We start from the raw sequence: 14,644 nt of genomic DNA, 5'->3' as shown, positions 1-14,644 counted from the left end.
TCACTGTAAAATCCCAGGAAATTCAAGTGTTATAGGGAATATTTAAAAATTTAGAAGCTAGAGAACAAACTCCATAAAATAAATTTGGGTGCTATGCTAACCTTTTCAACATTTGTTTCGAAAATGTTATGGTAAACCATAAATAGTTATAAGGACACGCATTAAGCAAAATGCATCAGAAAAACATTATAAAGTTTCATACAGGAATTAATTCTAGAGAATTAAAATATTAAAAAAATATAAATATATTAGAAACACACACAAAAAAAAGATTGAAGAAGCTTAGCTGCGTTAGGCCTGGGTGGTGGGAATGTGGGATGCTTGGCCCATACTTGTGGCCCAGGTGGGGGTGAGAAGAAATACGGGACACCGCGTCATCCACCAGTGAATGACACCTTGCTTGTTGTGATAACTCTGATGTCGTTTTGATCATTGAAAGATCAAGGGTTGTTGGTTTTGGTCCCCATAATCCATTTTGTTTCATTTTTCACGCCAAATATCCATAAATCATCTAGAAACTTCTACATACTCATCTCCAACCTTAAAATACATTTCAATCAACCAAAATTACTAAACAAATAAATCAAAATTTATTTTATCGAGCACGATCTACTCTTTCCTACCATGTCAGATCCTATAAACACCATCGATGAAACTCTCCTTGTTAGGGCAAATCCATCGGCACTAATTTCGGCGAGCTTTTCTGGATGGAATGTAACTGGACGTTGTTTTCCCTCTCCTTCATGTCTTCTGCCACTTGTTTCTTCTCTATCTCAGTGTTCATGAACTGTATTGTAAGACAAATAAAGTTTAGGTATGAGGCCGCACAAGCCTCCAAACCCAAGAATCAAAGCAAAATAATGAGCTTCGACTCTTTTTGGTTTTTTATTTTAAGATTTTATTGGTTTCATATCTAGATTCGGGTTTTCCAGTTAATTTTATGTGAGGTTTAATTTAATTTAATTATTATTATTATTAATGCGGTTACTCGATTAAAGGGGTAGAATTTCTCATTAGTATTCTTCATTTACAAATGGTGAAGGTAGGACCGCAATTCTAAAGAGAGTGAGCAGAGTCACAAGGACCATGGCGTCAAGTTAAGCTTTGGATAGGAATCTTCCTTCTTTGCTCTGCTCTGAGCAATTTCACTGTGAAAAAGCAGCGACTCAAAGCGCATGCCTAGAAATGAAAGTGCCCATACAATCAAGGCTGATGAAACAACAGTGTATACCAATCATTAAAGCAACTCCTGTGATATGCCTTATCAGGAAGGGGACACGTATCTTTGTCCCAATTCTTCAAGGGTGGACTTTGTTGGTTAGCTTCCTCCACAATCTTATGGAACTCAACTGGCCCACCTGGTGGCATTCTTATCAATCTCAAAGGATGCTTCCCTCGAATTCTTCTTTTGCTACTGATTTCCATGACAACACGATCAGGCACCACGAATGAAATCCCAAACCTTCTTGGCTGAGCTCGAATTGCCCACAAGTTAACTTGCCTCCTTGTTTTTTGTTTTGCTACACCCACAGGTTGCATGATACATATACCAGTGATATCCAAGAAATCAAAAGGAAGGTAATTAAGATCACAGGCTAGATTTGATGGCCCTGATTTGGTGTTGGAAGATGGTTAAAGAAATTTGCAGAGTTGGGTTTTGGTTTTGGATGAACTTGCTCAGCTTTTGGGTGGACTTTTATAAGCATACCGCGTGTTAAATCTGTTCTATAAAACATTAAAAAACCAGGGATGCAAGTGCATTTCTGATAGCTTGTTCACTGGTTTTGCTAATGGTTTTATAGCAAAAACAGGCACGCTGATCACCATGGCTGGCGCTTGCCCTGTAAGTTTCGACGACTGCCCATGCTCCAAAAAGGCCAACGGTCAAAGTGGTTGGGGATGAGGAATATATGGGCCCCCCAATAGATAGTTTCAATGGGCTGACAATGTACAGACGGTCACACGTTGGGCCTAAATGGGCTGAATTGCTTCGCGATGGTCTCCTAGGGTGGAGTTCACTTCTTATATGACTCTGCAAGCAAGAGGGAGGGAGCAGGGAACAGAGAGAGAGAGAGAGGTAGGGTGATTGAGAATTGGGAAGAGAGTGGGGGGAAAGTAAATGGGGAAGGAAGGGGAATTGTGGGATGATTCAGCTCTCATCAACGCCTTCGACGATGCCATGTCTAAGTACAAGGTCCTCTCTCCATCTCTCTATACTTTTCACCATTTTTTTTTTTAGTTTTATTCCTTGCTATTAATTTTTACTTTTCTAATTTTGCAGAAAATGCATGGAAAGAAAAGAATCCAGGATAAATCAACTGATGGAGGGAAATTTGGTGGCGGCACCGAGGATGAAAATGCCTCTGCTGTTACTAGGGTCGATGAAAGCCTGGATGGGACTGTTAAGTAAGTACTTTGTACCTATAATATAAGAGAGCTTAAATCCCTTTTGGTCCTGGAGAGCTTTATTTTTTTCTCCTTGTATTTGTTTTTGAGATGTTGAAGAATAAGATATGAGAATAACACTTAGATGGTTGACATTTGAGAAAATGGGCTTGAATTTACTTGCAACATTTTCCTATTCGGTATTGATATGAAACTTCAGTTGAATTTTATATAAAATATAATTTGAGTTCTTGATAGAGAGTGCTTATTCGCCTGCATGATTCTTTTACTTTTATGGAATCTGCCTTTCTGGGATCCGTTTTCATTTCTTGTGATTTTTAAAATGTAGGGAGGCAGATGAGAACAGCAATGTTACATCGAATACTGTCACAGAATTGGAAGAGACTGAAAACCTTGCTCCGGCCAAATTAAATAATTGTGTAGATTCACTTGGACCTGAGTCATATGTAGATCCATCAAATGGTGGTGTTCACGCGCAAACTCTTAGTGGTTTGTATTTACATGGTGCAGAAGATTATAACCAGTTACTCGGCCAGTACTATGAGCTTGAGGAGAAGAGGCAAAGGATTCTACAGCAACTTAATCTGCATGGTGGTTATAACTACCAATATCCTGCTGAAGGTTCAGGTTCTGGTGGTTATTGGGGAACCTGTTCTGCTTCTCAAGATCAGTCGGTTGCTGCAACCCAAGCTTCACTCTCCCCTCTCATCTGTTCTTGTTGCCCTTATGCTTGCCATTGTTCAGTGGCTCCATGCTCTTCATTCTCATCTTGTACTCTTGGTGGGACATCTCTTGGTAAAGCATGTACTGATTCTTCTGCCGTGATGAACCCTGGAAAGTCTTTCCCTCTCATAGATGATGACATTGTGAAAACAGCAATGGATGCTGCAGAAAGAGCAATGTCATCCATGACAATGAATACTCCTGCTGTCAACTCGGATATAGAAGGTAAACATGGTTTTTTGAAAATTATAAAAATGTCAATCAAGAAAAGAAATGTTTTAGAATTTAATCAGAACTTTGTGGATAACATGACAGTATTAAGCAGTCGGCTTTGAAATGGAATGTCATTTAGGTTTTATTTAAAGTAACTGGAACAGGGGGCATGACTGAAACAAATCCTCAGATAGTGAAATGTGTTTTATTTAAATTTTGAAGCATATTTTTAACCCTAAAGTACCCCAACCTCTCTTTCTAGACACGTACATGCATATATTCGAATTTCTATACATGATGAACTTGCAGTTTAGTTTCTTTCGTTAGGTTGTTCATGAATTTAGTTTCTTCAGTTAACTAGTTGTTTTGTTATGTAATAAACTGTTAGTCTAGAAAAATTTGCTTCCCAGTTTTCAAGTAATTTAAGTTGTAAGATGGAGTTGTCTGGTTACTTGTATAGTATAAATTGACTTAATTATGAAGGTCTCCAATCCTCATCATGCTACATGAAAATATAGAAAGCAAGAAACTGAGAGAAGCAATCACTTACCATAGATGAGTTATTTTAAATTTGTGCATCACTTTGTAAAGGAGAATGCTTCACTGTGACAGTTGTTCTTTTTTATGGTACTTATATAGTCTTTAATTTGAGAGTTTTGGTTCTCATAAAGGAACCATTTACTTTTACTGAAAGACTTTGGCTGGTTGATCTAGAGCTTTATAGGACCTTCTCTGGACACCTAGTATTAGCCTTCTGATTTCCATTCAACTCTGAAAAGATTTAAATAATAGTTTCGCTCTTAGAAGAGAAGTTTCTTTTTTCAAAAACTTAAATAAGTGGACATCCCTTTTCTTTCACTGTGTTTTCAAATTTTCTACTTATTTTTTCAATAGATTTCGGCCCATGCAATTCAGAGGAACTGAAACTACAAATAAAATCGCAAATCTGGGGCAAAACTCTAAGTCAATACTTTGAAAGTGAAGTGGTAGATGATCTTTAATTATTTTAATAGAACTAGCTTATATGAATGGTTGAGAGAGATAAATCTGAATATGCTCAAGAAATGAAGCGCCCTTGGGATGTGCCTTTGTTTCACTATTGTATATTTTTTTTGTCCACTATTATGCAGGCAATAAAGCTGAGAAAAGGAAAGATAATGAAGGGGAAATAACTCAAAATACAAGCTCTGAAACAGATCTGACAGTTGTATTAAACGCTTGGTATTCTGCGGGCTTCTACACTGGGAAGTAAGCAATTGTTTCATGTTTGTTTTTATGAATAAATTGCTTTCTGAATTATCATGGTCCATATTGGAAAATCTAGTTCCAACAGAATGCTTGTCAGGTAGCATGTAAATGGAAAAAAAATGATCCACAAAAATTCATGATATACAATAATAGCTTAATTTGTTGAAGGGAAGCAGAGAAAGCAGAGTGGATTTCCATGTGGCTAGCCATCAAGGGTTCTGGCACTCTGCTAAGAAAAATCTGTATAAAAGAGCAACGTTGATCATGAATTGACTGACTTGAAAAAGAATTTTTTGAATCCTACTGATTAGATTCTCTGGTATCAATAAGTATGGCACTTGAGCACCGTGAAGGTTTAACTGATGGTGACAAGTGATTATACAATGTTATGTCCTTCAACTTATTGAAACTTTGGTTTCTCTGATATAGGTATCTTACGGAGCGATCCATAGCAAAGAAATGGCATGGCTAAGCATTCTTTATCCATGCAGAGCAGAGGAAAAGTGGTTTTGCAACAAAATTTTGGTCCAATATGGAACACTAGTTTGTAATTCCTAGTGTAGATTCTGATGTATCACTGATTTATAGTTGCCAAAATCGAGCTCAAAAGAAGCAACTTTTGTGTTATAGCTACAGTTGCATAAGTTGGGGTTTTATAACACTTTGCTGTACTCATTACTTCCAGTCAGGAGAAATTATGTGGCTCAACTACCATGTGAGGGTAGTCCCCTCACAAGCAGATTCACAATTATGCTTGGAGAAAAAAAATAAACGATTCACTAGGAAAATGCCTCTATAAGGGCATCCAAATCCCAAAATATTATGATATGACCAATTAGTAGTTTGCTTTGATCAATTATGACTACATTCCCATTTTGGAGAGATCCACGGTGGTTAATTCTGTGGGAAATTCCTGTTTCAAGTACGCTCTTAAGGCTTGATTTACTGAAAATTTTGCGTAGGCCCTCTCGTTAGTTAATTTGCAGTTTACTCCTGCTAGCGAGCGGCTTTGCCTGATTCCCTGAATTCAGAGATATGCATCGTCCACCATGATGCCAAGTTCATTTTCTCCCATGCTTGTGCCGTGTACTAGAAACCCTTCTGTTAATTGAACACTTTTATTTTCGATTTCAATCAATGGAGTATAATTTATCTAAATTAAACGGTGTGAATAAAATTAAAAGGAAAGTTTATAATAATGAATCATATAATAAATTGAAAAAACACATTCCATTTTGACGAATTATTGAAAACACGAGATGCAGATAAAAAATGCCCTACGCTACTGGAAATCTGTTGAATTCAGAAGTGTTTGTGTATTCACTTGTGCTTGTGGAGGAAATTTGAGCATATCATTACAGCTAATCCATCCATGGAAAATATCACAATTGTGGATTACAGTTGGTTTTGTATATATTTAATTCAGGCAAAGTTGAGGTAAAAGGCATTTGTTAGTAGATGTGTTGGTTTTCAATAATCTTCTCTTGCTCTGGAAATCAATTCACACTTTCACCTTTGCTGCTGCTTCCTTGATTTGTTCAATTGTGAATACACCGAAGAAGTCATCATCTGTCACTGCATTTACTACCGCAAGCGCAAGATCATCAACATTAACAGGTGGTGCCAACAGGAGATCCGATGCTGGAAGGGAACTTAAGGGTTTGGTGAAGTTCTCGATAGCACTGAGAATTCTCTCTGCCGGTTGCCCAATCAAATCCAGAGGAATCTCAAAACCATCAACCCTCCTTTTTCCATAGATGAAACCAGGTCTTAACACTACACCTGAGGAAATTCAAATTCAAGATAAATGAGAAGCAATACAGAGGTCAAAAGAATTGCTCGGAACCATGAGTGGAAAGAATGGATTAGCTAGAAGGCAACCCCTTCAATAAGGAGGGGATGGATTTTAATACAATCCCTCTAACTACAAAAAAAAGTCAGTATGATGATAGCAATGATCATTCTCCCATTTTTTAGCTGAAAACTCAGTAGCAATCAACTACTTCACATAAGTGCAATAGCAAGTGCATTAAAAACATTCTATTGATCAGCATGCAGCAAACATGAGCACGCTCAATGTTCATTAATCATTCGCTTAATGATTTCTTAGTGCTCATTGATCTCACAGTCAGTTGATCTTAAGATGCAAATGACTAGCTTAGACAAAATGCTTTCCAAACAAATTTCTACTTTCTCAATTGCTTTTCACACAAAACCAGTAACCTAACACTACAATGTACACATTACAGCATTATAAATTTTTGGAAACACAACTACAGTTGGAAAAGGCCCATTATGAACTTACCTGAATTGGGATATTTGGAGAGAACCTCTGACTCTGCCTTCCTCTTCCCTGTGAAGTATCCAGTTGATAGCACAAATGATGGTAGATTGTAATCATGCACTGAGATGAAGATAAACTTGGGAATTCCTGCAAAAAGAGAGAATTAAGGTTGTAAGTAATCTGCAGGAATAAAATTCTAGATTAACAGTGGTTTATGGCATCTAACCAAGAAATCTTAACAGACAGCTATGTTTTAATCAAATGCTGGCATTTTTTATTGGTAGAATGTTCTCAGTTTGTTACTTATAGTCCTCAGGAAAGGAATATAAATGCCTGCTTTTGTTTCTTTCTAGCATATTTCATTTCTGTAATGTTAATTACAGGGTCTAAAACATTGAAACTTAAGAAGCCAGTCAATGTTAAGTAAGAATTGCTATTCTTGCTCTCAGATTTGTGCCCTGGAGGCCATAATTGAAATAGAAAAATCCATGAAAACACAGCCATCATTTCAATCTCAATGCTGCTATCAACTTCTCTTCTATCATTTCTTCTCTTTTCTCTAAGATATAAATAAACAAAGTTGTGTCTTTGATTAAAACTTCCACTGCCTTTTTTCTCCATCTCCTTTTCTGTTAAGTCAAGATCTACCCGTACATATACTTGAACCTAATGTTTTCTTGCAACCAGCACAGATTTTGAGCAAGTCCCCTCCTGGCCCTTCTTAAGGGGTTGGTCACAACGTCAACAGGCAAGTCATTAACTGGGAAGAACTGATTGCTTTGCAAATTACGGCAAAGATTTAAGTTCACCAGGACTGACAGTTCTTACCAAATTCTTTGGCAGCATTGACAGAAACAATGTTAGCCTCGCCATTAATTCTTTGCATCTGCTCCTCGCTACCAAAACCTCCAATTGTTGAAACAACTGCAGTGGCCCCAACTAGTATCTCATCCCAGTTTGTATAGAAAACATCTCCTGCATGATATGAAAACAAATGCATGAGATAAAACTAAGCAAAGTGTAGACTACTAATCAGAACAAATTTAAGATAGTAAGAGCATACAACCACTTCAGAATTATGCCGAAATCTTAAAAAAAATTCGAGAACTGATCTAAATATCTGCTTAAGGAACAAAGAGCTCATTGATTATGATCCTAAAAGCTGATTCATGACACATCAACCCATTATAGACTGGGTAAATTATAGAACATGCCTGGTATCCAGGTAACCTGATCTATCCATGAACCAGGGTAAGTAGGGCGCCCTGACCTGTAGAATGAATCAGAGTTTCAGACATGAAAAAACTAAACATGATAAAGTAAACAACAAAATTGTCAACAAGTTTGTTCACAGGTAGCCAATGCTTTGACATGGGTAGCAGTTACATAACAAAGAAATCCACATAACCCCAAAAGAAACATGTACGCATCAGCTAGGAGAAGATCCCTCACCTGCTTAAGCTTATAACTTCTATGCCCTTGGACACAGCAGCCTTGCATATGGCAGAACCCACAAAACCACTACCTCCTAGGACTACAACCTACTAGGAAAAGCACAGCAGTGGGTAAGTAAAAGACACCAAATGTGAGCTAAAACAAAAATAATACAAGCAAATAGAAGAAAACACCGATCCAGTGGTGCCAAATCTTACCCTTTCGGTCTTTACATCAGCCACAACATCAATTGTTGTGGATCCGAAGTCATCTTTTACGCCAGCTTCTGCATAGCTGCACTTTACAACAGACTTGCACAAACTGGAACTAGAGAGTCACGCTGCTTAGTTATTTTCAGTCTTAAAATCATAAGAAATCCACACCTAAAAATAATTAATATATACACATATACATGCAACGATATTTAGGCTTCAATTTCACTAAAATGCAAGCTAATTGTTATGCTAATCTGTCCACTAATTCGATTTAGAACTTAATAATACGCTCTCACTTACACAACCGAATTAACGGGGAAAAAAAGCAAATAAAATTCACAGCATAGACAATAAATTTCATTTCAAAATTTAACCTTCATGAAAAATATAAAATAAAAGGCAAGAGAGAGATTACCGGTGGTTAAGAGAAAGCGAACTTAGCCGATAAGGAAAGGAAGCTCGAGAGGAGGAGGAGGAGGAGCCAAGGGTGGGAATGGTAGAGAAGGATAAAATGGACGCCATTTTTTATATTTTGTTCTTGGAACCTGGAGGAGTTTTATAAAGTCGGGCAGTTCAGTTGAACAGCAACACACAGAAAGTAGTCCAAAATCTAAAATGAGGTTAGGAGATTGTCTGGCTTGTCTTCGAACTTGGTTCAACGTGTTTTTGAATAATTTAATTTATTTTAAAAAAGATTTTTTTTGTGTTTTTTATTATTTTAATTAAAAATAAATCTTAAAAAATAATAAAAATATTATTTGAATAAATTTCTTAATAAAAAAAATATTAAAAAAAAAACCTTGCCGTCCTTCCGAATAGACCTAAATCAAGGAAATACATACGTTAAAAAAGACCACGTGTAGAGTTTACTAGAGTGACCACACACGAGTGACCTGATGGACGCACACGCTGAGGACTTGAGAAAATAACATAACTGCCCTTATGAGGCAATCCCTGCTTGGCCTCTTTCTTTCGACTCGCAAACGGCGTCGGGTTTTTGTTCCACTGCTACTACGAATTTTACAATTCCCTGCATTTGCGTAGACAGACTCCCATAATAAAACAAAGAAAAAGTCGGAAGCTTTTTTCGCGGCAGTTATAGTCTCTGGACTGTGTGAGATTGAAAATGGGGAGAACTACCAGCAAAGACGCACAAGCACTCATCCATTCTCTTCGTTCTGCTTATGCTGCCACTCCTACTAGCCTTAAGGTTTCTTTCGCTCTCGCTCTCTTTTTATCCCTTTTTTCTTTTACCATGAAGTTCTAAAATTGACTTCTTTTTTGGTGTCCAGATCATCGATCTGTATGTGGGTTTTGCAGTTTTGGCTGCTATAATTCAGGTACAACTCGTTCTGATGCGGTGATTTTGAGTTTTAGTATATGTTTATTGTTTCCATGCCATGGTAATGTTAGGATTTTGATCTTTGACAGTTCGATTGGATCAGTGGATGATGAATTTGATACAGAATAATATTATGGGATTCATTTGGAAACTTAAGGGTTTATTAGAAAGAATAGAATAAACTAATATGTGCGGTAAAATGTCCTTGTATGAAATGTTTTGTTAACTGATGGTGTGAGTCCATCAGTCAAGTGCGTTTCTTCTTTATGTTTCTAACAAGGTGTAATGTTGACTTTTTTTTTCTGTTTCTCAACTGTTGAACAGAGCCTAGTAGCGTTTGTTATTTTACTTAATTGTGTGAATACCTGAGTGTTTTTTTGTGTTTTTATAAAGTTTAGGGTTGGATTGTGGAAAAACGAGGGAGAAGGGCTTGGAGAGCCAAAAAGTTGATGACTTAGGTCGTGATACACGCAAATATTGTTATATTCATGTAGATAATGTCCTCTCTGTTATTTTTATCCTATTGGTCAATGGAGTTGTCTTTTGTTTGCTCGTATGTATTTCTGCTACACGTTGCATCACTTTGTTTTCATTTGGTACGCACTTCCTTGTGTTCCAGTTTAGCATTGGAAAGAGGGAGGAAGAAAGTCTTAAACAAGAATAACCAATGAGCACTGCAACATGCTTGATGACTCCCAAATGCAACAGTCATTTTTCCTCTTCAAAGAGCTCATTTTTGCTAGATTTAAATTTAACTGGAATTTAGCAGCATGCCATTTGGTATTAGATTTTTTTTTAAAAAAAAGACTGAAGAACTCAACGAATGATGTATAACGAAGTCTTAGAGTGGACAGAAGGGAATAAAAAGGAGAACAAAATTCTTTGAGATCACTATCATTCCTTTAATTATTAAGCAAATAAAAAGGTAGCAACCAAAAGCAGTTTAAGGTTAAAAAATTATAGATGGATCGCTAATCTGTCAAACAAGTTGGGACACCAACAACATTTTATGTACTGTGCATACGCACTATATGCACATTAAACTACATATATACCCAAACGGCATCAAAGTTCCTCTTAATGGAGGTTACCTCGAATCATCCATGTACATGATTAGATGTATGGTGCCCTGTTCATGGAAATATTATAAGAGTGAAAACTAAGGACAATAGTGCACAGAGGTCATCCATGCTAACCTCACACCCTCCCTCTGGTTGCTGCCTTCCAAAAGCTTCATTTCCCAGTTTCTACCAGAGGAAGTGATGCAATTTCCGAACTTGCTGCTTCAACATTTTCAATTTCTCTGAGCCCCTTTGTGAATGATTTTTTTTCTTGTTGACTTGGAAGAGCATAAGTAATCTAATCCGGTTACTCTTCCTAGAATTACATGTGTTTTTTGGCATCAAAGATGAACTGCTTGTTTGAATTCAATGAGACTTCCAATGACCAATTTAGGGTGATTTTATACAGAACGTATCTATTGTGCTGCTAGCACATACATTGAGCCATCACAAATATACCACGCTTCCCCTCTCTATGTCTGGCTATGTTATGATTATAATCGACTTTTTGATTTGTTCAATGTAAATTTTGGTTAGTATGTTGTCCAACATGGAGCATTTTAAAATTGTTTTTGGTGATCAACAGGTAGTTTACATGGCCATTGTTGGGTCATTTCCGTTCAACTCTTTTCTCTCTGGAGTACTTTCTTGTATTGGGACTGCAGTCCTTGCTGGTAAGTAATTATTGCATAGTAGGGAGGGAATCGTTGCCACATTTCACAATAGTGAGATTAATTTGTTTCACTTGTCACAGTTTGTCTCCGTATCCAAGTGAACAAGGAAAACAAGGAATTCAAGGTAACTATTCTGTTCATTTTTCATCTTGTGGTTTTAATCCTTTTCTTAGAGTTTTGTAGAGCTGTGCTACTCTCTTTGGTTCATGCTTTTAAACACTTGCTCACTTAAGGTGTCCAGTTCACCACCATTTGTCTTTCTCCAACTGATAACTGGTCACTGATTTGGAAAAGATACAGCAAACTGAAAAAAGTTGATTCGGCATTTGGCCTAAACTTTCTATTTTCTAAAGGCAGTTACCAGTTTGAGTTGAGTATAACAAGGAGTCATTATGCAGATAGTTTAAATGAGTGAGTGTTTAAAAGGAAGTAATGAACTGAGTTGATGGCATTCCTCATTTTTGTATTACAAACAGATAGTTGATGTTTCTTTCATCCATTTACAGGATTTACCACCAGAGCGTGCCTTTGCTGATTTTGTTTTGTGCAATTTGGTGCTCCATTTGGTGATTATGAATTTCCTAGGTTAAGATCGAGCCTTTCTGGTCTGCAGGATCCATGTTTCGTTGGGCTGTAACTGTGATGTTTACAGAGTAATTTCATCTATTCAGCAAATTTTTCTTACGACATGGCTTATTCTTGATTGCTGACTTGCAATTGATATTTTTGTTATTTATTTGTTTGCAATGATGAGAAGTTTGCATTGCTAGTAAGAAAATGCAATTGAGCATACTGAAAAACTGCAGTGATCAAACCTCTGTAATAGATCCTTAGCTAGCAAAGTTTGTCCTTAAAACTGTCCCTTCTCCCTTTGAATAAATGTTATGATTGTGAGGCATGGTTAGATGTTCGCTTGGATTAAAACAGAAAATTTGTGTTTTAGGCTAAAAGGCCCAATAGGCTGGCTTGACTCGGTGTTCAAGGGAAGAAGTCAATAGTTGCTATTTAGAAACTTGCACAGTGGCATTTCAGAACTTATATTGGATTCATTGATTGCTTACACGTGTATAGAGGAGATGGTTAAACCGGAGCCCTATCATGGCATGTGGTCTTGTTGTCGAGATGAACCAAGGGAAATAAATGAAAAAAAAAACTGAACTTTTAAGTGGCATAAGTAACTCTTTAACAATATTAAAATTTTCAATGTTAGCAAATGTTACATAGTATGATATATAAATTCATCCAGTTGGTTTCATCAAGCAACTTTAGTCGAATAGAATACTATAGTTGAACATTCCAGTGTTAAGGAGCTTGAATTCTAGCATTCTTCTTCGAATATTGTGGCTAGAAGTGCCCGCATGGCTTCACCGTCACTATGTTTTCCTTCTTCTTGGTGCTTATGAAGTATAATATCATTCGTCTTAACTTCAGTTTCTTCTTCGAAAACTTCGTCGGGCTTTGCAAATCTCCCGCGAACACGAGGTCTCCCCTCAGCTATGGTTTTTCTGCAAGCGTACTGTAGCAAGGATCAGTGCTGATTAATAAATGCACAGTTTCTGAATATAGGGCTAAACCCATGCGTAGATAGTACGGAATATACACTAACCTTAACGTTGTTGTTATACGTCCTGCGGTTTTTCTTCTTCAGATACTTGAGAATTCTCTCTTTCCTCTCTTCTGCTGTATACCGGGCAACATTTTTCGTGTCGGAGTTTTTAGTTGACGCCGTTTGATCGTATTCAACTTCCTAAATAACAATTTATAAACCATGAGCACCAAAAAGAAAATCTATATGCAAAGAAATTGAGCACAAAAAACATCTTGTATCAAAACCCTATATACCATCACGCATAGAAGCATGTACTTGCATACCCATTTTTCTCCGAAAAGAGGGCAGAGGGGCGTAAAATTTGGCATAACCTTCCGGCCATCGGAAACCAGCATCGAAATTCTGAATTTTAGCAATGTCAGCCCTGTGCCCCCCCATTTTATAATCCATTAATTGGGGTAGTACATCTATATCCAAAATGCCAGAGGGTTGAGGCAATGAATTGGTTACTGGAATCGGGGACATGATCTCAGATTCCCCCAGAAAAATATCAAATGCATCACCATTTCTATGATCAGACATCACTGGAAAGTTGCCATGATCTTGATGATCACCTAACACTGCACAACTAAAATTAGAAATTGCACAACTTGACATATATGTGCTAGAAAATGAATCAGTTCTCACATAACTTTGATCTTCGTCAGCCATTATTGATGTAACCTCTGAAAAATCATCTGGAGGAAATTGATAGTCGGAAAAGAAATCAGGAATGGAAGCCATTGAGAGAGGAAGATGGAAGTTGTTCTATCATGCTAGGGAGTTGACAAATTTTATGTTTTTTTTTTTTTTTTGGCTGGCTAGTAAGTTTTGCCACCACATTTTGGCTTTTGATGGTTTTTGGTTCAGTGTTTGCCCCTCAAAAAACCTGACTTGATAAGCCGACAAGATCTATTAATTATATATCTTAGGTTTAGATTCAAAAAACATTAATTGATGATTTGTACGGTCATTAAATCTAGTGAAAAACAGCCTTATGGGTGATAACTCGTGCTATAATACAGGGCATCGAATTATGCTTGTCCGAACGCTGGTTGAATAATTTTTTTATTGTAAAAAAAATAAATGTGTAGATATTATTAATATAATTTTTTATATTAAAAATATATATAAATATTAATTGAAAAGTTAATATTTATATAAAATAAGAATTATATATATATATATATTAATAAATTTATAAAAAAATTATTAACACAATACCTGAGGATCTCAAATTAATTTTTAATGTGATAAAAAATTAAAACAATGTTGTGAATACATTTCACGCCATCATAATTTTTTTAATTGAGAAATATAAAGATATTATTTACACTAAAAAAAATTAAAATATATCAACCAATAAATTAAAAAAAAAAGTTTCTAATGCCAATCAAATTCTAAAATAAAAATATAATCATTCTCATAAAAAAAAAAAGAATAAAAGATAGATATG

At 36.4% G+C, this 14,644-nt stretch overlaps 4 protein-coding genes across 5 annotated transcripts; 2 read left to right on the top strand and 2 right to left on the bottom strand.

Annotated features, from left to right (window-relative positions):
• The first annotated feature begins 1,018 nt into the window (after positions 1 to 1,018).
• On the top strand, positions 1,019 to 5,338 carry LOC105121518 (uncharacterized). Its single transcript, XM_011020187.1, has 5 exons — positions 1,019 to 2,194; positions 2,282 to 2,406; positions 2,735 to 3,354; positions 4,473 to 4,590; positions 5,020 to 5,338. The coding sequence occupies exons 1-5, from the start codon at positions 2,120 to 2,122 to the stop codon at positions 5,060 to 5,062; spliced, it is 981 nt and encodes a 326-aa protein (XP_011018489.1). The 5' UTR covers positions 1,019 to 2,119; the 3' UTR covers positions 5,063 to 5,338.
• A 516-nt stretch (positions 5,339 to 5,854) lies between these two features.
• LOC105121517 (NAD(P)-binding Rossmann-fold superfamily protein) lies at positions 5,855 to 9,184 on the bottom strand. Of its 2 annotated transcripts, none has more exons than XM_011020184.1 (7): positions 8,939 to 9,184; positions 8,527 to 8,635; positions 8,327 to 8,415; positions 8,089 to 8,144; positions 7,703 to 7,849; positions 6,896 to 7,021; positions 5,855 to 6,372 (listed from the first exon to the last, which is right to left on the bottom strand). In XM_011020184.1, exons 1-7 carry the CDS (start codon positions 9,043 to 9,045, stop codon positions 6,092 to 6,094), a joined length of 915 nt encoding a protein of 304 aa, XP_011018486.1. In that variant the 5' UTR covers positions 9,046 to 9,184; the 3' UTR covers positions 5,855 to 6,091. The 2 variants fall into 2 exon arrangements, with proteins under 2 accessions (XP_011018486.1, XP_011018488.1); XM_011020186.1 differs by having other exon boundaries at positions 8,527 to 8,629.
• Positions 9,185 to 9,500: 316 nt separating this feature from the next.
• On the top strand, positions 9,501 to 12,498 carry LOC105121516 (dolichyl-diphosphooligosaccharide--protein glycosyltransferase subunit DAD1). The gene is made up of 5 exons (XM_011020183.1): positions 9,501 to 9,733; positions 9,816 to 9,863; positions 11,513 to 11,600; positions 11,681 to 11,724; positions 12,107 to 12,498. The coding sequence occupies exons 1-5, from the start codon at positions 9,650 to 9,652 to the stop codon at positions 12,188 to 12,190; spliced, it is 348 nt and encodes a 115-aa protein (XP_011018485.1). The 5' UTR covers positions 9,501 to 9,649; the 3' UTR covers positions 12,191 to 12,498.
• Positions 12,499 to 12,918: 420 nt separating this feature from the next.
• Positions 12,919 to 13,932, bottom strand: LOC105121675 (uncharacterized). Its single transcript, XM_011020401.1, has 3 exons — positions 13,465 to 13,932; positions 13,207 to 13,347; positions 12,919 to 13,116 (listed from the first exon to the last, which is right to left on the bottom strand). The coding sequence occupies exons 1-3, from the start codon at positions 13,930 to 13,932 to the stop codon at positions 12,919 to 12,921; spliced, it is 807 nt and encodes a 268-aa protein (XP_011018703.1).
• Between the last annotated feature and the right edge of the window lie 712 nt (positions 13,933 to 14,644).

The sequence above is a fragment of the Populus euphratica genome, unplaced genomic scaffold (assembly GCF_000495115.2).
Source record: "Populus euphratica unplaced genomic scaffold, PopEup_1.0 scaffold25.1, whole genome shotgun sequence".
NCBI lineage: Eukaryota > Viridiplantae > Streptophyta > Magnoliopsida > Malpighiales > Salicaceae > Populus > Populus euphratica.
Note: the sequence above shows the minus strand (reverse complement) of the source record. Positions and strands in the feature narration are given on the sequence as shown.